At 39.7% G+C, this 26099-nt stretch overlaps 1 protein-coding gene and 1 long non-coding RNA gene across 2 annotated transcripts; both read right to left on the bottom strand.

Annotated features, from left to right (window-relative positions):
• Nucleotides 1-1638: 1638 nt before the first annotated feature.
• On the bottom strand, nt 1639-4405 carry LOC108273626 (uncharacterized). Its single transcript, XR_001814327.3, has 4 exons — nt 4313-4405; nt 3531-3700; nt 3093-3160; nt 1639-2991 (listed from the first exon to the last, which is right to left on the bottom strand). It is a non-coding gene; the product is annotated as an uncharacterized LOC108273626 (long non-coding RNA).
• Nucleotides 4406-15417: 11012 nt separating this feature from the next.
• LOC108273609 (legumain) lies at nt 15418-25867 on the bottom strand. The gene is made up of 14 exons (XM_017482959.2): nt 25822-25867; nt 25098-25204; nt 24816-24913; nt 22310-22391; nt 22127-22212; nt 20995-21070; nt 20279-20341; nt 19726-19789; nt 19506-19624; nt 19313-19417; nt 18798-19007; nt 17259-17414; nt 16157-16224; nt 15418-16039 (listed from the first exon to the last, which is right to left on the bottom strand). The coding sequence occupies exons 2-14, from the start codon at nt 25182-25184 to the stop codon at nt 15994-15996; spliced, it is 1260 nt and encodes a 419-aa protein (XP_017338448.1). The 5' UTR covers nt 25185-25204; nt 25822-25867; the 3' UTR covers nt 15418-15993.
• Nucleotides 25868-26099: the final 232 nt, after the last annotated feature.

Here is a 26099-nt window from a genome sequence, read left to right as displayed (position 1 = left end):
CGCTGCAGACAGTGGTTGAAATTAATCTGGCCCTGAAAGCCACCTTTCATCAGGGTTTAACTTTGAGATTCTCACCAAGACGGAATGCAGAGATGACAAGCTGACTCTGAATTCCTTGATCGAGCTTATCATCTGTTTAGATCACCTGCTTCACAACCAAAGGCTAAGCAACCACTCCAAAACCTTGCAACTGGCCCAAGCCAGGCTTGGTGTGAACACCATTGCTTTTACTGTGGCCAGCCTTAGCACTCCGTGAGACAATGTCCTCTGCATGGTCAACCCTTAGCCATGCCCAATCATCAGAGATCAGGACCAACTCTATCTGCTCTCCAGTGGTGAGTCATTTTCATACGTTGTGTCACCAGTCACTCTCATTACAAGCAAAATTACAACACTCAGATTGTGTATCTGTTTTGGCAATGCTTGTTGACTCAGGGTCTGGACCAAGAGACTCTGAACAAGCTCCACATCCCTACACAAACTGTGCAACACCCCCTCCATATTCAAGCCATTGACAGAGGACCCATTGGTGACAGCATCATCACCAACTGCACACAGCCCCTCCTCCTCCAAGTCAGCATGCTTCAAATCACATCCCTCCAGAATACCATGATCTTCATGAAGCATTCAGTAAGACTAAAGCCAGTGGTCTGCCACCTCACTGCTCTTATGACTGCTCCATCGGGCTTCTGCCGTGGTGTGCAGTCAGTGTTCGAGTTCATCCCAAAGGTGTTCAGTGGCGTTGAGGTCAGGGCTCTGTGCAGGACACTCAAGTTCTTCCACCTTCTTCCAACATTAACAGATCACGTCTTCATGGAGCTCGCTTTGTGCACAGGGGCATGGTCATGCTGGAACAGGTTTGGAATGTAAACAAATACATAACAATGCATAAGTATGCGCTGTAGCATTGCGAGATGCTACGTACTCTGAGAGTGCTCGGCACGAGGAAGAAATACATGACAATTATAAATTAAATTACATTTAAAAAACCTCATCTTTATTAATCCACAGTGATGTTGAATTCTGGATTGTGATTGGACAGGATTTGTTGATTAATTTCGAAATGAATCAGTTAAGGTTGTGCTTGTATTCTCTCATTTGTAAGTCGCTTTGGATAAAAGCGTCCGCTAAATGAATAAATGTAAATGTAAAATGTAAGGTGAGCTGTGGAAGTCAAGGCAACATCACCAAGAAAACATTCAGATAGAACTGTCTGTATTCTGGACAGAAAGGCAATGCAGAGTCCCCATATATGTATAATATATGTATAACTCGCTTCCTGTTTGTCTCACTCGTTCTCTCACTCCACCCTAACAACTTCTTCTCATCATTTTCATTTAATCCTGGTCCTTTTGTGTTTGTAGTCCTGTGTATGTTTGATCTTGTCAGCTTGTTATATAACGTGTTACAGAAACGTCAATATGAGAAAGGCCAGATTGAATGTTTGTGCCCATGTTTTTTCTCTTCTTGGGCCTTCAGTTATTTATCTTCTCATACTTTTGCCTTTTATAATAATTTGCGTTGGCTTTTTATTATGTCTTTGTAGTATCTGCTATTTGTGTCAAAAAATAGTCGTTATCTTTTCATGTTTATACATGACATGTTTTGTATTTGATTGAAAAGCATCTCACACAAACTGAAAATGGAAAGAATAGAGTGGTCTAATAGTAATAAAAGAATCAACAATAAAGAAAGTAAAAAGGAACACAAAGGACATTTCAAAGATTCATATATGTAGTTGTCTAATTTTGCCAGGATATAGATAAATTTTTTTTAGTTTGAGCACTAGACCTATTACATTTAAGCCAAGGCTGAATAACTGCAACATTAAACTTCAACATTATGTAAAAAATAATCTGGAAATATTTGATACTGGCCAGCTCTTTTTTCTGTGGACCAGCAGTGGCTTATGATCATACCACTGACCATTTTGTTGGGTGCAGGACAAAAAGAATAATGAAATAGCTTCAGTGCAGTTGAATCAGACTAGACTTACTATAGAAGTTGACTTACTTATAGTATGTATTTGCCTTACACTCAGTCACACTTGACTGATTATTGTTAGGTGTATAGTTATTGGTTAGGTTTATGGTTATAGCACACCTGAGATTTAAGTTCATTTTACACTGGTTTTAAACACACATCAGTGTTTTATTACTCACATTAAACACCGTAAATAAGTTACACATGCTTTTATTATTTTACTGTAACATCCCTCATCCTAACTATAGACACAATTTAAAGGACCGTTAATAAACAAAATATTGTAGTAGTGAAAAACACTTTATTAAACATGTATGAAGATGTACGCACTCCAGCCTGTTCAGGGTCGCAATGGATCCAGAGTCTATCTTGGGAATATTGGGTGTGAGGCAGGAATCCACCCTGGAGAGACACCAGTTCATTCACACCTGAGGCAATTTAGCATAGCCGGTCCACCTATCTGCATGTGCATTTGGGAGGAAACCAGAGAACCCCACAGGAAACCCACATGAACACCAGTCAGATAATCATTTAAATTTTTTAATACAAATTTACGTGAGGTACTTTTGTTGCATGACTGTGCAACTTCAATGTTTCAGATGTTACACAGCTAGAATGAAATTATTTTGTGCACTTAATGCATTCTACAGTCTGCTACAGTCTGGTTCTCAGGTTCTTGCTCAATAAGCCCATGCGGGATGCAATTTTAAGTAAATCTTTTATGTACTCACTACAAGGAGAAATGTTTGCAAGAAAAGGAATAATCCCAGCTAAGAGGAAGCTACCTTTACAACCAAGACCTCAATTATAAGCACGTCTTACGAAGAAAACCTTTTTCATGTTTAGCCGAATATAAGAACTGCATTCGTCGATGACTTGATGACAAACAAAAAACAGCCTGAGCAGAAACTGAGTTTGATTTAGATTTATTCTTTCTGCTTCCCCGCTTTGTTTCTTCACAAGAAGTCCACGTCTCCTTCCACATGGTATGAAAGCGTTTCTTCGACGCTAATGGGAACAAACAAAAACAAAACAAATGGAGCGTAAACAAACTGATACTGAGTAGATCATTTATAACCAGCGTATCGTAACACAAACGCATCACATACTCAACGGGCTTCAGGCCATACTCAGTCTGAACATAAATACGTTTCTTGCGCTTCATACTGTATTCCACCTGCAGAAGGAAGGACGACGAGAGTCAGAAATAAAATATAACACTGAAGCACTGAAAAAAAACCCGCGTCAAGCTTGAAATAGTCTTGTTCTATTGGCAGATGATTTGTTTTTTTCTCATTGTAATTATTTATGATTAACCCTAACCCTAACCTTAACCCTAGCCCTAGGAGCAAAATCAGCTGTCAATAGAACACAAGAAATTTAAGCTTGAATTTAGTGAAAATGTCTCGAAATGGGTTTAATAATCTTCTATTCGGTCATTTAATCTAATATATTCAAGATATTTTCACATCCTAATAACCCAAGTTATTTTTGTTTGATACTATCCTTTGTTTAACCTTATAGATCAGGTTAAAAATAAAAATCACCTGATTATTCGGCTCGTCCATAATTTATCTGTAATTACTGCCTCCATGAAGGACGACTTGATTTGGTGTATGGCCGTATGACACCAGCTGGCTGTTTCAACTGCTGTTTGATCTGCTAGAGCAAGAGCAGTTACACTTGCACTGACGGTGACTCATGATCTCCTCTTCTTCTGGAAATGGAATTATAACACTTTTAATTATAATATATCTAACTATACAGGAATACACTACAGCTGATTCATTTCAATAGTTAATAATAATTATTCTAACAGCAGCCGCAAACCACAACTCTCTCTCTCATTCTCTCATTCTCTCTCTCTCTCTCTCTCTCTCTCTCTCTCTCTCTCTCTCTCTCTCTCTCTCTCTCACACACACACACACACACACACACACACACACTGGTTTCTGCATGTAGTTAAAGTTATACAGGTGAAATCCGTGCAGTTCATGTGTATTGCATTAGTCACGTAATTGTTAAAAGAAAATGATGCTGCAGAACTGAAAGTCTTCACCACAACACTGGTCATCACCTCAATGTTTTCTGCTTGTTATTAATATTAATCATATTAGCAGATTTTATCATATAAACACTTGCACACGTATTTTTTTTTTTGTTGAAAAATTACACACATTGAATATAAAATGAAACGTAATGATTGTGCTGTTTTTAGTTCACACTCCTGTCCTAGTTTGGTTCTTTATTTTATTATTCATTTTTGTTCGTTTTTTTGCAGATTAAACTAAAACTATCCGATAGACTAGTGACACAGAGAGATGCTTACCTGACGATATATCACCTGGGACAGAGTCTTTTCAGATGGAGGACTTCCTATCCTACACAGGCTTTATATCACCCGCTTAGCATAACTTTTGCTTTCATTTGTTTTTGTAAAAAGAAAAAACAAAAAAAAAAACACACACATTCTTGTGCAGATGAAATTAAGTCCTCTTTATACCAGTTAAACAGGTTCCTCGGTGCATTCCATACATTTCCATTTCATCTTTCATCACTAAAATATTCAGAACCCAGACACGCAAAGTTATCTACGCAAACTAATCTCAGAGACTCTCCGAGTTATTGTGCTTTTATTTTAAGTTTAAAAGTTGAATCATCAAAAACAATACCACCCATTATATCATTTTTAGCACAGATATTTGGATAAATAGATATTTGACAATTGCACCGAATCTACTACGATGTGATTTATGATTTATGACCCATCGAAATATATGAACGACTTTGTTTGGAACCTGCGCTAGGCCTATAATTCACGAGTAACGGTGTAGAGAAAGACTATATTAAAAGTATCGCTGTACTGGCCTGTTAAAACATCGGCTTAAAAATCCGAATTAGCGTTACACTCCACATGTCTGTCCTTTTTTGATAATAATCAATTTATGTTTTTATCCATTTTCCATCCAAATTGTTACCTTGTATATTGATGAGTTGATTACAATCATCCAGTCGTTACACCCCTGTTGCTGATTGGCCAGATTTATGATTGCTATTGGAAGTGAATAACATGTATGATTGTACAATTACCTAAAAATAAATAACTGTGCTGCTTTATAACCCAGATGTTTTGATTTGAGACCCTGCCCCTGTCCGGTCACTGGTGTGTGTTCTGGTTTAATTTGTTGATTTGTTTATACCCTCATGTGTCTTTGTGAAGTCTCGTCGATACTGAGCCGTGTTTTCGTGTCTTATATTTCTGGTTAGACTTGATAGTTTCGACTTATGCGTGTACTCGTGTTTATGATGAAGGAAATTCCTGTGCATTGACTTATGGTATGGACGACAACTATGACGATGATTATTAAATGACATGTTAAGTTTAGACACGTGACCTGCCTCTCATGACTGTGGGGTTTTTTTACCGCTAAAGGTGGATTCGGAATCATGAATGTTTTTCCTCGTCAGGCCTCCAATCTCTGAGACGGGATGCAAATTAAAGTAAAAAAAGACAGTAGCATTACCGTCGTGTGAGAGAAGGCTGGGACGGACGCAATCGCAATGAAACATTCTGAACGAAAGGCAGGCAGACAAATCCGAAACATGAAGCAAAGTCCAGGTCAAAAACAGGCTTGGGGTCAGGAGATCAGCAGAGTACACAGGGCAAAGTCAAAACAAGAACAGCAGGCTTGGTAATCTCAGACGCACAAAACAGTCTGAGCATTACGTTGCGTCGAGTGTAGCATGGGAGACTCTTTTGCATGGTTTGGTGATCGTGGACAGGTGTGGACAGATGTCTGGGGGTTGGAAACGTGTTAGCAGTAGGAGGTTCTGGGGAGTTCTCGCACCACAGCACTAATGAATTCTGGATTGTGATTGGACAGGTGTTGATTAATTATTATTATTTTTAACATATAACAGCAGCTCTTTGATGACAAACAAAAACAGCAGGGTAGCCGGAGCAGAAATTGAGTTTGATTCAGATTGATTATTTACGCTTTGTTCCTTCACCAGAGCTCCACGTCTGCTTCCAGGTTATATGAGCACGTTTCTGATTCTTGTCTACATCATTATTCGTGAATCACAGGTTTATATATTCATAGTAACTCTGCTTCAACACACACACACACACACACACACACACACACACACACACACACACACACACACACACACAGGTTTCTACATGTAGCTAAAATAATACAGGTTAAATCTATGCAAATATCAGTAAATGTTTTGCATTATTTACCTAAAATGTTTTTTTAATTATGCTTTAATTAAGTCATCACCACAACACTGGTCATTAGTTCAGATACGACTGTCTTTTCAGTCGGAGGAATTCCTACACAGGCTTTATATCACTTTCTTAGCATAAATTTAGCTTTCGTTTGTTTTTGTAAAAAAAAAAAAAAAAAAAACACATTCCTGTGCATTACTCTAGCTAAACGGGTTCCTCGGTGCATTTCGTACAGCGCCATTACAGCTTTCAGCACTAAAATACTCAGAGCCATTACACACAAGGTTGTTTTCAGAATCTAATCTCAGAGACTCTTAGAGTTATTATGGTTGTTAAGGTCTTTTATTTTATTTATTTATTTATTTTTTATAAAGTTTATTCATCAAAATCAATACTACGCAGTCATTATATACATGTTTTAGCACAGCTATTTTGATGATTAGGGGTGTAAACTGTAGGCTTCCACATGAACTTGAGAATAGCACCGAATCTACTACAATATGATTTAAATTTATGACCCATCGATATATGACCAACTCTGTGTGGAATCTGGGGTAGGCCTATCATTAATTCATGAATGATCGTGAAGAGAAAGACTATAGTAAAGACTATAGACTATAGCTCTGAGAGTAGTAGAGCTGCAAATCACAGATTTATATTAATGCGTTCTTTCTAATACGTTATCGTTTCTATAGTAACAGCGGATTCACAGGGACGGGTACGACAGACGCTGTAATAATAATAAACAGAGTAAAAGATTGTGTAATTGCTGATCTGATCATCCCAGGTGATTCATCACCATGTCGGGATCTTGTGATCTCCCTGGACAACTCTCTCTGATCCCACCTTCGTTTACTGAACGCAACCTTGGGGTAATCATGGACAAACAACTGTCCTTTTCCTCTCACATTGCTAATCTGACACACTCATGTCGATTTCTCCTTTACAACATCAGAAGGATTCGCCTATTTCTATCCATACAGGCCACTCAGGTGCTGGTTCAATCTCTTGTCATTTCGAGACTACACCTCACTCCTGGCAGTTCTGCCTCTGAGCGCCATTCGACCTCTGCAACTGATCCAGAATGCAGCTGCATGACTGGTTTTCAACCTTCCTAAGTTCTCCCACACCACCCCATTGCTACGCTCCCTCCACTGGCTTCCTGTAGCTGCTCGCATCAGATTTAAAACACTGATGCTTGTCTACAAAGCCAAAAATGGACTAGCACACACTTACCTCAAATGTCTTATCACACCTTGCACTGCACTACCCTCCCTCTGAACCTCTAGCACCGCTAGACTGGTGCCACCATCTCTCAGGGTACAAGGAAGGCATGCATCAATACTCTTCTCTGTTCTGGCACCTAGATGGTGGAATGAACTTCCCCTAGATGTCCAAAAGCTGAGTCACTGGCAGTCACATACAGAGATTTGTATAAAATTTGTATAAAAAAGCCGTCTAAAAGACATCCTCAGAATTCTGAAAAATAAAGATTCAAATAAAAAGATTGTAACCAGGAGTGTGTGCATTTTCATCAGAATGTAATGTCATGGCTCATGTGGTTAATGGCTGCCATGATTCTGATGGAGACAAAAAGGTCTTCACTGGAGGGATTATCTCTCTTATAGGTGGACTATCTCTTTTCAGTGAATAGAAATCACACTAACCGTTGCCTTTGTGGGGCAGCTCCTCCAGCATTGATCCAGAATGACACGCCTCCAAATAAATGACCTGGTTGTACAAAAGATTCTGATTATGAGATCAGGAAATATAAAGACACACAAATAATCTAAACATTTTATAAATAAGGGAGATCGGGAGGAAAAATGATGCAGTGTATCTACAAGAGGCCGCACATCGTGTTATCATAGTTTATATCATAGCCCTGGATTGGTCAAAAGTCTTCTATAACAGCAGCGCTGGCAGTACAGTAGTGCAGCTGCACATCACAGGTGTAATGTAAAAATGCCTGTAAACAGCCATTCCCTCACCAGCATCTGTTTATTCTCTCTTCTGAAGTTAATAAGACAAAAATCGCAGTTTGTCATGTTACTGAGAAACCGTAAACCATCAGTTCATCTGTCCTCACACTGGAGACTCCTTCCATGAATGTTAAATCACTTTATATAGAGTGTTCCCTGTAAAAGTCCCATTAAACGTGCTAAAGAAACAGTAACTTATAAGAACGAGTGCATTAATACAAACCTGTGATTTGCAGCTGCGCTACTGTCAGAGTTGCTGTTATAGAAATTTAATCAACACCTTCTGACCAATCAGAATCTAGAATTCAACAGTCATGTACAGGGAAAAACTCATTACTGTTCCTGATTGAACACCTTAGAATAGAATATAGACTAAAAGGTCATCTGAATTAGACGTGGAATTGATGAATAAAGTTTATAGAGATGGTTTCCACCTTTTGTATTGCTTTTTTTGGTCTAGTTTTCTTCACAGCAGATCTCCAGAATCTCCACACAGTACAGCCAGAAAGCTTTCAGCTGATACCTCCTGATAATGGACAGTTCAAAAGGATTAATTCTACTAAAAAAAACAACAACACAAATAAATCCAATCACAGGATAAACATTTGGGCCGTCTGGTACGTTGATTATGTTTCCACGAATAGAATTTCTGCGCAAAAATATACAAATATTTTAGCGAGGATTCTGGACATTTCCTCTCCCTGCCAGCAGAGGTCAGGCAAGTTTTAAAGAGAGAGACCAAGCTCAACAAAGTGCTTAATGCCACTGTGCATGAAATCACTAAACATTTTGCAGTTTGACTTGGACACCTGACAGACTGGGATACTTTGCCTCTGATGTTTCAGTTATAGTGGATGTGATTTTTATTCCTCCAGTTGTACATCAGATATGCTGTGTGTGTGAGTGTGTGTGTGTGTGTGTGTGTGTGTGTGTGTGTGTGTGTGTGTGTGTGAATAATGCCACTCACGCAGTCACTGCTTCTGCACAGACACTCAAAAAGATGCACCCTTTCAAACACTTCCTGACTTTTTTTTAAAAGTCCCACTAGGCTGTAAAGTCAAGGAATTTTCTTTAGTCTCCTCCGATGCACATACTGTACACATGTTACTGGCACAATAACATGTTGAGATGTTACAGTCGTCCTATATTATAAATCTAGAATTTGAAAAAAATGTTTGGTGGTCAAGGCTTGAGGTTGCAGAAAATTATTTTGGCCAAAAAGCTGAAAGAAATCTGGAAAGGGCTGGTGTGGTGCAGGTTTTCATTCCAACCAATCAGAAGCCACACCTGAATCTATTGAAAGCCAAGATCAACTGATTAAACAGGTGGAATCAGCTGTGCCTCCTGCTTGGTTGGAATGAAAACCTGCACCCACACCGGCCCTTTCCAAATAAGATTGCCCATCCCTGGTCTAGAGGAATGTTCCTGGATCTCATCTCACATAGAAATATTGCTCAGGAAATTCCTGTGGTTTGCATTTGGAGGCAATGCGTATCAATATCAAGTTCTTCCCTTCAGTCTAGCTTTATCCATTTGCACCTTCACAAAGTGCATGGATGCCGCTCTGTTTCCACTGCGACTCCAAGACACCCGTGTATTAAACTCCCTGCATGACTGATTAATTCTAGCATGGTCCAGGGAGTTGGCGATTCAACATCGAGATGTTGTTGTCACCCACATAAGAAGCTTGGGGCTCAGGTTTAACCATTAGAAAAGTATGCTTTCTCCAGTTCACAGGACGACTTTTCTAGGGCTGATAAGGGGTTATAGTATGATGAGGGCATGTCTATCCCCAACATGTGTAGGGTCAATCCTAACAACACTGAGCACGATAAAGTTAGGTCTGGGCGTCCCCTCCAATCTCTACGAGAGACTGTTGGGGCTTATGGCAGCAGCCAACATCATACCATTGGGCCTATTGCACATGAGACCGTTTCAAAGGTGGCTTCATCCAAGGACAATATCCCTGAGAGTAATCAGTGTCACGTGGCGATGCCTACATGCTCTGAGAACTTGGAGGTGTCCCCGGTTTCTAGCCTTGGGTCACACTCTAGGGGCATCTCTTTATTGCAAGATGGTAATGACAGACACCTCCCTCAGGGGCAGGGGCGTGGTCTTAGATGGCCGTCCAGCTCACGGTCTTTGGAGTGGCCCTCATCTAAAGTGGCATATATATTGCCTAGAAATGTGTGCCATATTCCGAGCAATGAAATTCTTTCTTCTTCAGTTGAGAGGTCACCATGTGTTAGTTATGACAGAAAATACAGCAATGGTCTCATATATCAACCAGGAGGGAGGGTTACCTTTGCACCCCTTGTTAAGTCAGGCTCAAATAATTCTTCTCTGGGTGGAGGGAAAGTTTTTGTCAGTGAGTGCAATGTACATTCTGGGCTACCAGAATGTGGGGGCAGACATCCTGTTGAGGCAGGCCTGGGGATTGGAGGCTCCATCCACAGGTGGTGGAGTCCATATGGCGGAGGTTCGGCCAAGTGGAATTGTATGTGTTCGCCTCCGAGGAGACAACAGACTGCCCACTGTGGTTTGCCCTCACTCCTGCCACACCATTAGTGCTGGACACCATGGTACACACATGGCCGAGGTCACGTCTGTATGCCTTTCGCCCAATTGCTCTGCTCCCACAAGTTCTAGCAAGAGTTTGCCAAGACCAGCTATGTCTGCTGCTAGTAGCACCTTATTGGCCAGCTTGGCAACCTTATGGTTCTTGGAGATAAAATCTCTGTTGGATGGCACTCCCTGAGAGATTCCTGTTCACAGAGATCTATTGTCTCAAGCCAGAGGATCGATTTATCATCCTCGGCCGGAACTTCGGAAACTGTGGGGCAGGCCCCTGAGGGGCACCAGCTCATAGATTCTGGTCTCTCAACCAGAGGTTGTAGAGATCATGTTAAATGATAGATCACCATTGTAGGAAATTTGGGATAAAATAAGATATAAAGTACATAAACTAATGAATAAAATATAGATAATAAATACTGAAGAGTCAAGTGAAATCTGAAAACATAAAGACAGCTGTTTTTTGACATTAGACAATGTGGTGCTTGTGTAAGAGCACACCGGCACGAGAATGAGGTCGTTCTGACAATGACATTAGACTATGTGGTTGTGTAAGGGCACACCAGAATGAGAAGGAGGAAGTTCTGACAGATGGACTGTTGGAGAGGGAAGTATGCCGAACCATGTGAAAAGTTCGTACACACACAGAGGAAATTTAGGTTATTAACATTTAACATTAATAAAAAAGAAACATTACTCTTTTTGCTTTTACAGAATAAAGTTTCACAGTATTTGTATTGGGCACATTATTATTATTAACATAAATGCCATTGTGAGGTTTGCAATGCAGTTAGGTGCAAAAGAGAGGAACACCTGAAGAAAAGTGGGAAAGCTGTGAGAGTGGGTTTGTGAGTATCAACCGGCTTGGGAGGTCCAGGGTTCGCCTCGGAAGGCCCAGGATTGATGTTTGACCATATGTTAGAAGAAAACATAAAATATAGAATAAGTTACAAGCACAAGGAGCAAGATAGGGAAGACCGTTGCACAGGATAAACAACTAAAACAACTGTACCACGCAAATAAGCATTAGAATGCTCATTCTTCCCTGAAAAGAGAAAAGTCTGTTGCTCAATCAAGGTAGAAATAGCTCAAAAGTAGATAAGGAACTAATGCTAGAAAAGATCATATAAACTGGGTTACAGTATAACTATTAAAAATGATGATGAACTGAGGCAAGAGATAAGGGAAATTTAGAGCAGTACTAAATGAGTAAACCAAAAGGTCTCTTGGAGATAATGGGAAATTACGTAACTGGGATACATTTGGAAGACTGTGATTGGATGTACAAGAAGGGGAACTATACAGCGGGGGAAATAAGTATTGAACGTGTCAACATTTTTTCAGTAAATATATTTCCAATGAGGTTATTCGCATGAAATTTTCACCAGACACCAGTATTCACTCAAGAAATCCGGAAATATAGAATTCACAATATTCAAGTCCATAAATAAAATTATGTGTAATAAAGTGGAATGACATGGGGAAAAAAGTATTGAACACTAAGAAAAAGCAGTTCTCCAAGGCAAACTAAGGCAAGTAACCAGCTGAAATCCGTAAGTAATCATACCCCCTATCTCTGCAAATTAATATCAGCTGGGTTAGTAAATTGATGGTCTATAAAAAGGCTTTTCATTACCAAGGTGTCACACAAGAAACATCTCATGATGGGTAAAAGCAAAGAGCTCTCCCAAGACCTTCACAACCTTATTGTTGCGACACATATTGATGGAATCGAATACAGCCGTATTTCAAAACTTCTGAATCTTCCAGTAAGCACCATTGGGGTCATTATCCTCCAGTAGAAGCAACATCACTCCGTCATCAACCGGCCATGCACAGGAGCTCCTCACAAGATTTCTGACCAGGGTGTCAGAAGAATAGTCAGAAGAGCAGCCCAAGAGCCAAGGACCACTCAGAAAGAGCTCCAGAAACACTTGGATGCAGCAGGTGCCATCGTCACAGAGAAAACAATAGGCTCCACTGCTCACGCTCACCCTCAAGACTCCATTACTAAAGAAAAGGCATGTCGAAGCGCGTTTAAAGTTATGAAATACTGGGAGAGTGTAGTCCATGTTTGGAGAAGAAATGGCACTGTGCATCACCCTAAAAACACTACACCAACAGTGAAGTGTGGAGGTGGAAGCATCATGTTGTGGGCTGTTTTTCATCACATGGTACTGGCAGACTTCATATAATTGAAGGAACGATGAATGGAGCCCTTTACCGGGAGAATCTTGAGAAGAATCTGCTGCCATCCACCAGGATGATGAAGATGAGACGTGGGATGAGCTTCCAGCAGAACAACGATCCACAGCATACAGCAAAGAAAACTCTCAATTGGTTTCAGAGAAAAAAAATCAAGGTGTTAGAACGGCCCAGTCAATCACCTGACTCGAATCCATCAGAACAAGATTTAAAGACGATATGTTTAGAAGAATGGGCCAAAATCACACCTGAACAATGTGGCCCACTAATTTCTTCATACAGGAAGCATCTTGAAGCTGTCATTACAAACAAAGGCTTCTCCATTAAGTATTAAATACATTTCGGTTAGAATGTCCAATACTTATTTCCCCCACTGTATATAAAGAGACTGTGTGCCACTGAAGCTTTGGTGCAAGTTAGATCTTCATGTGACGTGCATCCCTGGTGCCAACTGGATTATTTGCTGTCTTGCTTGACTGCTAATAAACGTACTTAATCTGAATCCAGTCTTCATGAGTTTTATTTATCTTAAGTTTAAGATAGATCTTTTAATGAATTTTATAGTTTGAATTTGTGAGCTCGCAGGGCCAATGTAGGTTGGAGAAGCAAATGATCCTACACCATCCATGAGAAAATTGTATGCATTCAAGTGGCAACTTTTTGTATCCTGGTATGAGGAACATCAGTTAGACCCAGTAAACTGTGCAATAGCTACAGTCCTGGAGTTCTTACAGGAACATTTCGCACTAAGTTTGGCTCCTTCTACAACTAGGGTCTACATGGCCACCATTTAGGCCAGCCATGCCCCTATTGATGGAGCCTCTGTGGGGCAACATCCACTAACATCGAGGTTTATGTGTGGTGTCAGACAGCTGAGGCCCATCTACAGACCACGCGTACCTTCCTGGGACCTTTCTGTGGTCCTGGAAGGTCTGTCAGGTGCCCCATTTGAGCCCTTAGAGTCACCATCCAGAAAAGCTTTTGAGATAAAGGTAGCTCTTTTGTGGCCCTGACATCTCACAAGCGAGTAGGAGATCTGCAACCTCTCTCTATTTCCCCTACCTGCCTTGACTACCTGGACTAGTCAAGACTTTCCTATATCCCAGGCTGGATTATATTATTAAAGTGTCTACTTCTGCTGCCCAGCCGGTAGTGATGCAGGCATTCTGCCCTCCTCTGTTCCTCACACGGGAACAAGAGAAATTGCACCTACTGTATCCAGTAAGGGCTCTCTGTACTTACATCCACCACACTAAAAATGCATCCTCTGTTGGAGTCTGGAACAGAGATTCTCAACATGGGCCCTCCAGGTGAGTGCATCGTCAATATGTACACTAAGATACTTATAAAAGCAAACCTGACTAATGGGTACGTTGTTGATGACTACAGGCCTGGGATCACCTATGGCCTTCGGGTTATACTCCATCTCCTTAGTCTTGGTTACATTTAAAACAAGACAATTGCCGTCACACCACTGAACAAAATTCTCAGTTTCTGTATGATCAGCTACTGAACTTCTATCCTTGTGCATAAAGCCAAGGATAGCTGTATCATCTGGAAATTTAATAATGTAATTCTCAGGGTGGAGTTTAGTACAATCATTAGTGTAGAGTGTAAAAAGGACTGAACAGCTAACACAGCCCTGAGGAGCACCAGTGCTGATCAGCCTGGACTCTGAGAGAGCATTGCTTACTCTAACCTTCTGACTCTAACCTTCTGGTTTGTTAAAAAGGAAAAATACCAATTGAGACTAAAAGAGACTAACATTCATATGTTTCAGTTTCTGAATGAGCATGCGAGACCGCAGAGTGTTAAAAGCTGAACTGAAATCGACAAATAAAATGTGTGTGTAAGCCTTAGGGTCTTCAAGGTGTTTACTGACCAGATCTGTAAAACTGTTGAAAGCAAAAAATAGCTGACACCTAGATGAACACTTTACAGTTGGTTATATGACTGTAAGTCATTCCCTTCAAATGCTATTGAAGTTAGAAACATGTATAACAATGCCGTATGTAACTTTAGAGACAGTCCCTTAATTAATTTGTGCATATCTGCGAATACCGAACGTCCAACGTCAAGCCAACTTTATTCCAGTCCGCTAGGTTCATCTTCTCTTGTGGCGTGTCTGCACAATCCCACCACTGGGAGCGGACCAGAGCAACATGTTACAATAGTATCTGCAATCCATCGCTCTTCCTGTGAGACCCGGATGTGAAGACTTGAATTTTAAGACCTGAATTTTTGCAGCCTGAATTTGTGAGGTTGAAACAGAATGTGTTGAAATATTACCTGACGAATAATGAAGATGGTATATTAACAACTGAATATTTTGGAACTGTATTTCAGGAAGGTGAATATGTGTGTATCGAATTTTGAATGCTGGATTTTTGTTTTCAGTCAAAATATACAAACCCAATGAATTGCAGAGGAAACTAATTCACGCATTGATATTGCTGTGTTTTATTTTCAATTTGTGTCAAATTGGGCAGAAAAATTCAAGTATTTTTATTGAAATATGTTTTTATTCAATTTATATAATTGAACATGCCATTTTTCCTTGAGGACATCTGGCACTATTATACTTCCATACACATGAAGAGACATTACTAACCCAGCTTACAAATCTGCCTAGTGAGTAAAACCTGCTGTTGAGAATTATATAATTATGGAAAATTATTCAAATCATTCACATCAGACATAAAATCTGTTTGGCAAAATGTGCCTCATGGAAGAAATGCAATTAAAAAATTTTAAAAAATGCTCTATACACATTTTACTTTAGAAATATATTGATTTAACAAATAAAAACAACAACTTTTTTTTTGCTTACAGTAAATCTGGTATTTAGAATTTAAACATGATTATTCATTGCACATGCAGCAAGATGATTCTTGGTTATTCAGCATCAAAAAATGCTGAATTCTGATCAGACATTTTCTGAAAGCCATCCTTAGAGTACTGAAAGAAGAAAAAGCGTAAAAGAAAATGACTGTGACGTCGTGTGTGATTTCTTCAGAAAGCAATCTCAAAGCTCACGTGAGTGATGGCCTCAGTGATGCTGATGGAAACAAAGAAATGAGAAAATTTTAAATGAAATACTTTTTTTTTAAAAGACTGGACGTGGTAAATTCCAGATTACGGTACAAAATACTGAAAACTGAATCTCGTCACATACCTCTGAACCTGCAATCCATGTTCACACAGATTCACTAAAACCTGTATGTGTGAAGGAGTGATAACAAACTGCAGAGAGAGAGAGAGAGAGAGAGAGAGAGAGAGAGAGAGAGAGAGAGAGAGAGAGAGAGAGAGAGAGAGATGGAAATTAATACAGCGTCATTCTTTAACAAATAAATAAATAAATAAATAAAAACCTGCAATTGTTAGTAAATTGCTGTTTTATAAGAGAATCAACACAGCTGGTAAGAGTGAGGAAAGGCCATGCTTTTGAAGAACCACACAATCAAGCAATGTTAGCATAAAGCTAAGGAATCTACGTGTGATGATATGTTACTTGGTACTTTTATCATCTATATCTAAATAAGGAAGTAAAGCAATGCCCTTAATTAATAAAACACCCCAAATCATCACTTTAAAGTGAGATCATGACTGTCCTAACACTAATCAAACTCCACTTAGCACTGTTGGTTTAGCACTGAGCTTCGTGTACATGGGAGGGAACAGAAAGGGGACTATAAAGAGGAGTAAAAATAACATTCCACTATTGTTGAACTCCACCTGTTTAACCCTTAGAGACCTAACCTGACCAATGTTGACTGAATTCACATGAGATCCAGTACAACGATTTGACTAATCTTGCCTAATGCACCTACCAAATTGCTGTTTTACAGTATTTTCACTGACCTTTACATTCTTAATCCATTACACTACGCAAGTCATGTTATATTTACTGGGGGCGCAGGGTGGTGTAGCACATTCGCCGCACACCGCCAGGGTCGTGGGGTCGATTCCCGCTGCTCTGTGTCTGCGGACTTTGCATGTTCTCCCCGTGCTGCGGGGGTTTCCTCCGGGTACTCTGGTTTCCTCCCCCAGTCCAAAGACATGCATGGTAGGCTGATTGGCGTGTCTAAAGTGTCCGTAGTGTATGAATGGGTGTGTGAGTGTGTGTGTGTGTGTGATTGTGCCCTGTGATGGATTGGCACCCTGTCCAGGGTGTACCCCGCCTTGTGCCCCATGCTCCCTGGGATAGGCTCCAGGTTCCCCGTGACCCTGAAAAGGATAAGTGGTATAGAAGATGGATGGATGGATGGAGTACATACCGGCTCCTCTTCCCAGTTGAAGAGATTTTTCCTGAAATGCTCAGCCACGAGTTTGAGTTCGTACGTCCGAGTCACCTCACGCTTTTCAGTCAGAGCTTTTGAAGCGTTTGTGCGCTCAGCAATCTTCTTCAGTGCTTCATCCACTGTCTTCCTCTTCTACAAATGTAATCACAATATACAAATTTAACATATAATATATGAATCTAAAATTACTAAAAATACACATGCCTTTTTGTATGTGGTAATATGTAATTCATTACTGAATAATATTTCTGACATGATGGATATTTTTCCTCATGCAATAACAGAATAACCTGTATGTACTGTAGCAGGTGGGGGCGGGGTTTAGCGTATGACTTGTGGGGTGTGATTTTAAAAGTGTGTAATCGTCGATCTGGTGAAGTTTGCTGTAAGGACATGTTTATGTATCATTTATGGAAGGAGTCTCCAGTGTCAGCACTTTGTAACAGTCAGACGTGAAGCTGTAACTTTAAGCTTTCCGACATCTTCAGGACAGACGAGTTTACTCTCCTTTGTAGTTTCTCACTCACATGATAAGCTGCATTTTGTTTTTGTTTATACAGTATCTTTCATAACATGACAGGAACTAACTCGTTTAATAGACGTTAAATGTTACTATAAACAGACAAAAAGTACACCATCTTGTTCTTTAATAATAATAAAAAATGAATCATTGGTAAATCGCCGTAGTGTTAGAGAGGAAGAAAACCCTTGGGGATGTGCTGTTATAGGAAAATAATCATCTTCAGGCTGGTAACAGTAACTCCACTTCATCACACCATTCCGTCACATAAAATATAAAAAATTCTGTCGTATAAAATATCAAATAAAACAATTCCGTCATATAAAATATAAAAAATTCTGTCATATTAAATATAAAATATTTAAAAATTCCGTCATATAAAATATCAAATTAAAAAATTCCTTCATATAAAATATAAAATAAAAAAATTCTGTCATATAAAAAACTTAAACAATTCTGTCATATAAAATATACAAAAATTCCATCATATAAAATACAAAAAAAATCCTTCATATAAAATATATAAAAAAAAACCTTCATATAAAATATTAAAAAGTTCCATTATTTAAAAAAAAAATAAAAATCCGTCATATAAAAATTTTATCCAGATTTCCATAAAGCTGCTTTGTGACAATGTCCAATGTTAAAAGCTCTATATAACTATATAACCTGCACCAGTGTGGTGCAGGTTTTCATTCCAACCGAGCAGAAGCCACACCTGAGTCTACTGAAAGCCCAGAACAGCTGATTAAACAGGTGGAATCAGGTGCGCCTCCTGCTTGGATGGAGTGAAAAGCTGCACCACACCGGCTGTTTCCGGATAAGATTAGACTCCCCTGCTCTATACAAATACAACTGAACAAAATTAAATGAACTATTTCACTATCACAGCAACACAGTATTTATTACATATTACATTACAAGCATATTGACTGCATATTTCTGTTCAGGAATAAGGACTGTAAATAACAGTGCAGTGGGAGTGGCGTACTCACTCTTATAAGCGCATGATATTGTCGTTCCAGGGCCTGCCTCTTTTCCGGGTCCTGTTCATTTTTAATCCTGTTTTCTTGGATTAGCAGTGGAACTTCTGTAGCGTCTACCACATCAGACACTCGGAAGCTCGTAGGCTGGCCTGGCCCCGCTCCCCTCACAGAGTCGGGTGATTCGCCAAGAAGTTCACTCAGCATTACTTTACGTATGTTCTAAATAATGTAGAGAAAGAGAGAATGAAATAGACATTTTTAAACAGACACACTGTACGCATTTAAACGCTGCTGTTGAATAATATTTTCCGTTGATCATACAACCTTCGCAACGGTAAATCATTTGTTTCGCTGTAGAACAAAACCTGTAATGAATTTGTATTTGTGTTCCATTGTTAAAATGATCTATCCTGGAAAGGATTTCAATTCTTTTTAAAGGTACTGCTTCATTTTATTCACTAACTAGTCACCCATCATGATATGACGAGGGCTTTGAAATGCTTTATTTATTTTATTTAACATACCATGTCGCCATAGTTACATGGCGTCTGAGGTTTTCTCGTAGCCTCGGTGACTTTTTTCTTCAGGTAGTCGAACTGATCTCCAAATGACGTCGTGTTAAGTTTCACCTTCAGAATGAAGAGAACAGGAAAAAAGAAATAAATATGTATATTTTCATATATTTCCATGTGTGTATTCATCATATATAACACTAACTGTCTTGGTGTGATGTAGCCAGACAGCGGTGAAGACATCTGAAAGCCAAGCATTTATTTTCTTATCCTTAAAACAAGCATAGCTCTTTTCATGAGGCTTGCACGCTGCAACTCCATACACTGAAAGAACATGTTAAAGGACTTTTAGACATACAGTATGAGAATAACGTAGCTAAACCTAGCATAACTACGGCTTTTCGGTCAATCGAAATTGTACTAACCGTTGTGGTCCTTCAGCCCCTTCAGCATTGATCCAGAATGACACGCTTCCAAATACAGGACCATCTGCAAACATTGACCAGGATTGACCAAAATTCTGATTGTCAGCTTGGCAAGCACAACAAATCTAAACACAGATACACACACACTCACCACCCACTTGTTTAGGAACTCCTGTACACCTACTCATTCATGTAATTACATATTTAATCAGCCAATCATGTGGTGGTTGCGCAGGAGCCTTTAGTCAAGAGCTTCAGTTACCGGCACTGGTGGTTAGTAGGAATGAAATAAAACTAGTCGCGGTGAACGAGCTGTTACTATAGAAACGATAACATGTTAGATCGAACGCATTAATATAAAGCTGATTTTTGAAGCTGTGAAGCTGTGCTACTGTCAGAGTTGCTGTTATAGAAAATTAATCAACACCTTCTGACCAATCAGGATCCAGAATTCAAAAGCGCCGTGGTATAACCTGTAATCTATTACCTGTATTAATAGAAAAAAATAGATGATAATATATGTACATAGATGTGTTCGAATGTAAATACGTACCTTTGAAAATTTGCTGTTCTTTGACATTGTATGTATTGTCGTAAAAAGGTCATGTGCGTGAAGCTGTAACAGAAAACGGCTGATTATTACGTTTCATGAGCTCCGTATTATACAGTATGGATCTGAGCATCTAGAGAGTTGTTGCTTCCGGTTCGTTCACACTTCATCTAACTAGTAGGTTCAGCATCGGGAAACCAGCGCTCGGATAAGTGTCCTACACGTCCCCATTGCTACGCTCCCTGCACTGGCCTCCTCTATCTGCCCTACAAGGATCTTCTCTGTCCTGGTAACTTGGTGGTGGAACAAATTTCCCTTGTCTGTCCAAACAGCTGAGTCACTAGCTATCATCAAACAACAGGGTTCTTCAACAGGGGTTTTAGACTGATGGTCCATGACCTAGTGAGCATGATGTGTTTTTGAGCTCTGGATAAGGGCATCTGTCAAATGCCATAACTGTGAATGTAAATATTATTCTTGAATAACATTCCCTGGTTTTTGAGTGTATTTACAGCCAACACATTAGTGTTAGCGTGAAATGTTTTACTGTTTTACTGAAACTTCACCCTAGCTTGTGTATCTCTCCTGTAAATTCTGAATAGTGCTTAGGTCTGTAGTTATGTTTGAGGTCTGGCTAAATAAAAGGTCTGTATTAAATCCTCATTACAAACATTCAATCTCTAAATACTATACAGAAAGAGAAAATGTACTAAACTTACTGTGGAATGAGGAAAGCAAAAGACACCATGACCTCCATGGTCTGATAAGTAGATGAAGACAGAATCATTTTCACCACTGAAACAGAACATAATGAAAATAATAAAGGTCACAATATGTCCAAACACATTATACAGTCAGGTGTATTGTTATTTTTGTTGTCTACCGCAGTAGACAGTAGATTTAGAGTTGATGTCAATGGTGGCGTTTGTATTTGGGATCTGTTGCTGTTAACTCTCAGTACGAAGTCTAAAGAGCCGCCACTGCCAGTGAAGTAAGCCATCATTAGGCTGAAAATTCAAAACAAACCCATCAGAGAAATAGCAAAAACATTTGGTGTGGCCAAAGTTCAATTATTATAAAAAGTATTTATTCCATTCCTGAAAAGAAAGAATGCACTGGTGAGCAAAGGAACATCAAAAGGCCCAGAAGACCACAGAAAACAACTGTGGTGGATGACAGAAGAATTCTTTCCCTGGTGAAGAAAAATCCCTTCACAAGAGCTGGCCAGATGAAGAACATCCTCCAGGAGGTAGGCGTATCTGTGTCAAAGACTTCACCAGAGTAAATACAGAAGGTTTACCACAATATGTACACCACTGGTGAGCCTCAAAACAGAAGGAATAGAGTAGAGGTTGCCAAAAACTTCTTTTTAATAAAAATCCTGTACAATTCTGGAGCATCCTATGGAGAGAAAGATCAACTTGTACCAGAACGATGTGAGTAGAAGAGTACGGAGAACGGAAGGAACTGGTCATACCGCCCGGTCGTGTGGTCTGATTGCTGACAGGAGCATCCGAAGGAAGTTAAAGCGAAGGTAATAGAATTTAATCACTTAGGATGAAATTTCCTAACTTAAGAACCTGGAGCAAATCTGCCAGGAAGAACAGGTGAAAATCCCAAACACTGTGCAAAACTGATAGGAACTTACCCAAACTCACTTAAATCTGCAGCAGGTGGTTCTAACAAGTACTCATCTGAAGGGGTTGAGTACTCAGTTTTCTTTTTTTTTTCTCAGTTTAGAAAGATGTGGGAAAATAATGAATTTTGACTTTTTAAAATTTAAGTTAAGCTCACGTCTGAAACAATCTGAACAATATATAATAATGAAAGTGACCTGATAGAGGTAAATACCTTTGTATGACTTTTTTTCTTCCTGTTTTCTTGACAGCCTCCGAATCTCCACGCAGTACAGCCAGGAAGTTATCAGCTGATACCTCCTGATAACGGACAATTTCAAATGGTAGATTCCACAATGGCAAAAAAACAACCTCAAATAAGTATCGGAACACTTCATTTCTGTGTGTTACACATTACCTCTCCAGTGTAGTCCTTTGGAACCCCAGTATAAACATTTGGGCCATCTGGTTCATTAATGATTTTACCTTTAAAAGGGTTCCTGCAGAAAAATATCACATTTTTACTTATGACTACTTATTCATCACATAATTATATAACTGGTGTCACAGTGATGCGGTGGGTAGCGTTGCCACCTCACACGGTGGATTAATGGTTAGTGCGTTTGCCTCACACCTCCAGGGTCGGGGGTTTGATTCCCGCCATCGCCCTGTGTGTGCGCAGAGTTTGTATGCTCTCCCCGTACTTCAGGGGTTCCCTCCGGGTTCTCCCCTCCATTCCAAAGACATGTATTGTAGGCTGATTTTGTATATCCATAGTGTGTGAATGTGTGTGATGGTGCCCTGTGATGGATTGGCACCCTGTCCAGCGTGTCCCCCACCTTGTGCCCCATACCCCCTGGACTCAAATGTTAAAAGTAGAGGGCTATATTATTCTGTGCTGCGACTCTGCAGCTCGTGCTGAACGGAGCAGACGCTTTCGGTTTATAATTGTGGTGTCAGATGAAGGTTCTCCAGCTGAACTAAATGGTTTTTATTTATATAAAAAAAGCAAAACAACAGTAGGGGTGGTGCCGTGTGGGGAAGGGTAATCGGTGTATGGTTAAGCTATGGTGTTAGCTAGTACTTACAACACATTCCTCGCAATCACTGTGAAAACTAGCGGGGATGAGCGTATAATATGCTGCTAACATTACGAGAAGCTTCGCAGAAGAGCTCGTGGTCTCAGCGTACCCGTCTGCGTCATGACAACGAGACTATCTGACGGCAGACTCGAGTCAGACAAATAAATAGGAACGTCCTCCGACTGTCTTGTGATTAATTTGCTCCTGTTTTGTGCACGCGCTCGTGTTCATTTGAATTCAAACGCTTTTTACGTAATATAATTGTTCATGAATTAATGTCGAGAGGGGCACTTTTAAATCGTTTAGGAAAAGGGCAGGGGCTCGATCCCCCAGAGCGCCCCCTTCTGCACGTCCCTGCACCCTCCTTCAATTTTATGATTTTTATTCATCAGGGCCTAAATTACAACTGTGTGGTCCTCACCAACAACTATAATCAAACAAATTAACTTAAGTGACAACAAAAAACACAACAATTGTCACTATCTTTCTCAAAAAGTAAACCAATTGCATAAAGTACAGCTTAAAATTCAGTAACATGTAGAACCACCTTTAGCAACAAGAAATTAAAGTATGTCTGTAGGAGTTTATCAGTCTCTCACAGAAACATTGGAGACATTTTGGCCCACTCTTCTTTATAGCATTGCTTCAGTTCACTGATATTTAAAATCATTCGTTTATACACAGTTCTCTTAAGATCCCTCCACAGCATGTCAATGGGGTTGAGGTCTGGACTTTGACTCGGTGATTCCAACACCTTGATTTTTTTTTCTTCTTTAACCGTTCGGATTTCCATTTTTTAATGTGCTTGGGATCATTGTCCTGTTGCATGACCCAATTTCAGCCTAGCTTAAGCTGCTGGACAGAGGGTCTCACATATGTCTCAGGAATATTCTGATATAAAGTGGAATATACAGCATTGTCTCAATGACTGCAAGTTTCTCAGGTCCAGTGGTAACAAAACAAGCCCAAATCATCATCCCTCCCCCACCATACTTGACAGTTGTTATGAAGAGTTTGGTTTTGTTTTTTGCCAAACATGGTGCTGTGTATGATGACCAAACATCTCCACCTTGGTCTCATCGATCTAAAGGATATTGTTCCAGATCTTTTCTGGTTTGTTCAGACGCAATTTTGCAAACTTAAGTCACTCTGTGTTCTTTTCCTAGCCACCCTTCCCTAAAAGCCATACTTCTTCAGTGCTTTTCTGATTGTGCCATCATGAACATAAACTTTTAATGTGCTTACAGAGGTCTGTAGGTCCCATGATGTAGCTCTTTGAGGTTATCCTTATAGCTGTGCGTATTAAACTATCTGAACTGGGAAGATTGGCATCTGTCTTGAAGGCTCTCCATTTGTACAAAATTTCTTCTCACTGTAGGATGATGAATTTCAAATGATTTGGAGATGGCCTTCTGGCCCTTCCCAGATTGATGAGGTTGCATCTCTGAGGTCACGACCCATGTCCTTTTCCTTAGCATGATGTAGACACACACCTGAGTGCTCCAGAACTGCCAAAAGTTCTGCTTTTAAACAAGTTGTCACTTCTGGATCATTAACTAACCTTGTGCATTTGATTAGGAACAGCTGGCTGCTGATTGCTCTCTCAGTGGTCGTGGCAGTAGGACGGTTTCTGGTTGGTTTACTTTTTGGAGAAAAATGACTACACATTTTTATCAAAGTTAGTGAGGACCACCCAAGTGTTATTTATGCTCGGATAAATAAAAAGGTAGAATTTAAGAAGGGTGTACTTTCTTTGTTTCCCATGACTGCACATGACCCAGAGGAATGACCATGTACTGTATGTGAAAATCTTTACTTCTACTTCTAATCTATAATACTCACTCTTCATTATAAGCGATATCATCATACATCATCACCACAATCTGTTCATCTGGAATCCCGTTCTGGCGCACGACCTGGTACGCGTGGCACACGTCGGCCTGTAACAGAAACGCTCAGTTTAGCTTCGTACCAAACTTTAAACACAAGATGATTCATTCATTCATTCATTCATCTTCCTCAACATAGAATGTGCGATGCATGATATTTTTCTAATATTACAAAATATTTTACCATATTTATTTTGTTTGTAAGCAAACAAGCCTCTCGTTATAATATTCTCACCTGATGTCTGTAGTTTTCCCAACCTTTAGAACCCGCTGCCAGGAGAACCCACTGTTTGCTGTAGCTACCTCCCATATTGTATAACATATTGTATAACTACAATGTTCCTACAAAGCAGAAAATTATTTGATGTCAGTGAATCAACAAAACTGAGTATTATAATAAATAAATAAATAAATTGTATTTATTGCACTTCACCGCTGCTAAATTCTGCATCGTGATTGGACACGTCACAGGTTTAAATCAACGCGCTTGTTCTAATACGTTATCGTTTCTATAGCAACAGCTCATTCACAGGGAACGACTGTCACAGGGAACGACTGTCTGTAGCTGCTATAGCGCAAGTGAGAACAGGAACTCACTCGTTTCACAAGCATTAAATGTAACAATAAACAGATAAAAAAGTGTAAAAATGACGTGCAATGTATTAATAAATGAAAAATTATAATTGTTGGCAAATTGTTGTGATGTTAAATGAATACACTCGAGGAAACGCTGTTATGGAAAAATAATCAACTTCATGGTAGTAACAGTCACTCCGCTTATCACGTAATCTTATTACTTACACAATACACTGTAAATGGTTTAGTTGGAACAATTGACCAGTCTAAAAATGTTTATCTTTTTTTAATTACAGCATTCCGTTATTAAACGATTATCTGGGGTTTTTCTCTTGAATTGGATTATTAGTGCTGCATAAAAGTAGAAATGTCTTGATTCTTACCTTGATTTTCTCTCCTATGGCTGCTTCAATTCAGTGTCAGTGTGAGCGAGTGTCCTGAAGGGGTGTGTTGGGGTATTTATACCCAGTGGGGTGGGGTTGGGGTTTTTATAACCAATAAACGTTCACTTTTTATTTTATATCCTGAGTCATCAAGTTATTTACAGGAAAACAGAAATGGGGTTTCAGATAAATCAGCAGTTTAACATATTTACTGAGATAGAAAATGCAAGCAAGGACACACAGAACCCCCCCCCCCCCCCCCCCCCCGACACACACAC

Source organism: Ictalurus punctatus, chromosome 13 (assembly GCF_001660625.3).
Source record: "Ictalurus punctatus breed USDA103 chromosome 13, Coco_2.0, whole genome shotgun sequence".
NCBI lineage: Eukaryota > Metazoa > Chordata > Actinopteri > Siluriformes > Ictaluridae > Ictalurus > Ictalurus punctatus.
The sequence above is the reverse complement of the archived record's forward strand: the minus strand, read 5'-3'. Positions and strand labels throughout refer to the sequence as shown.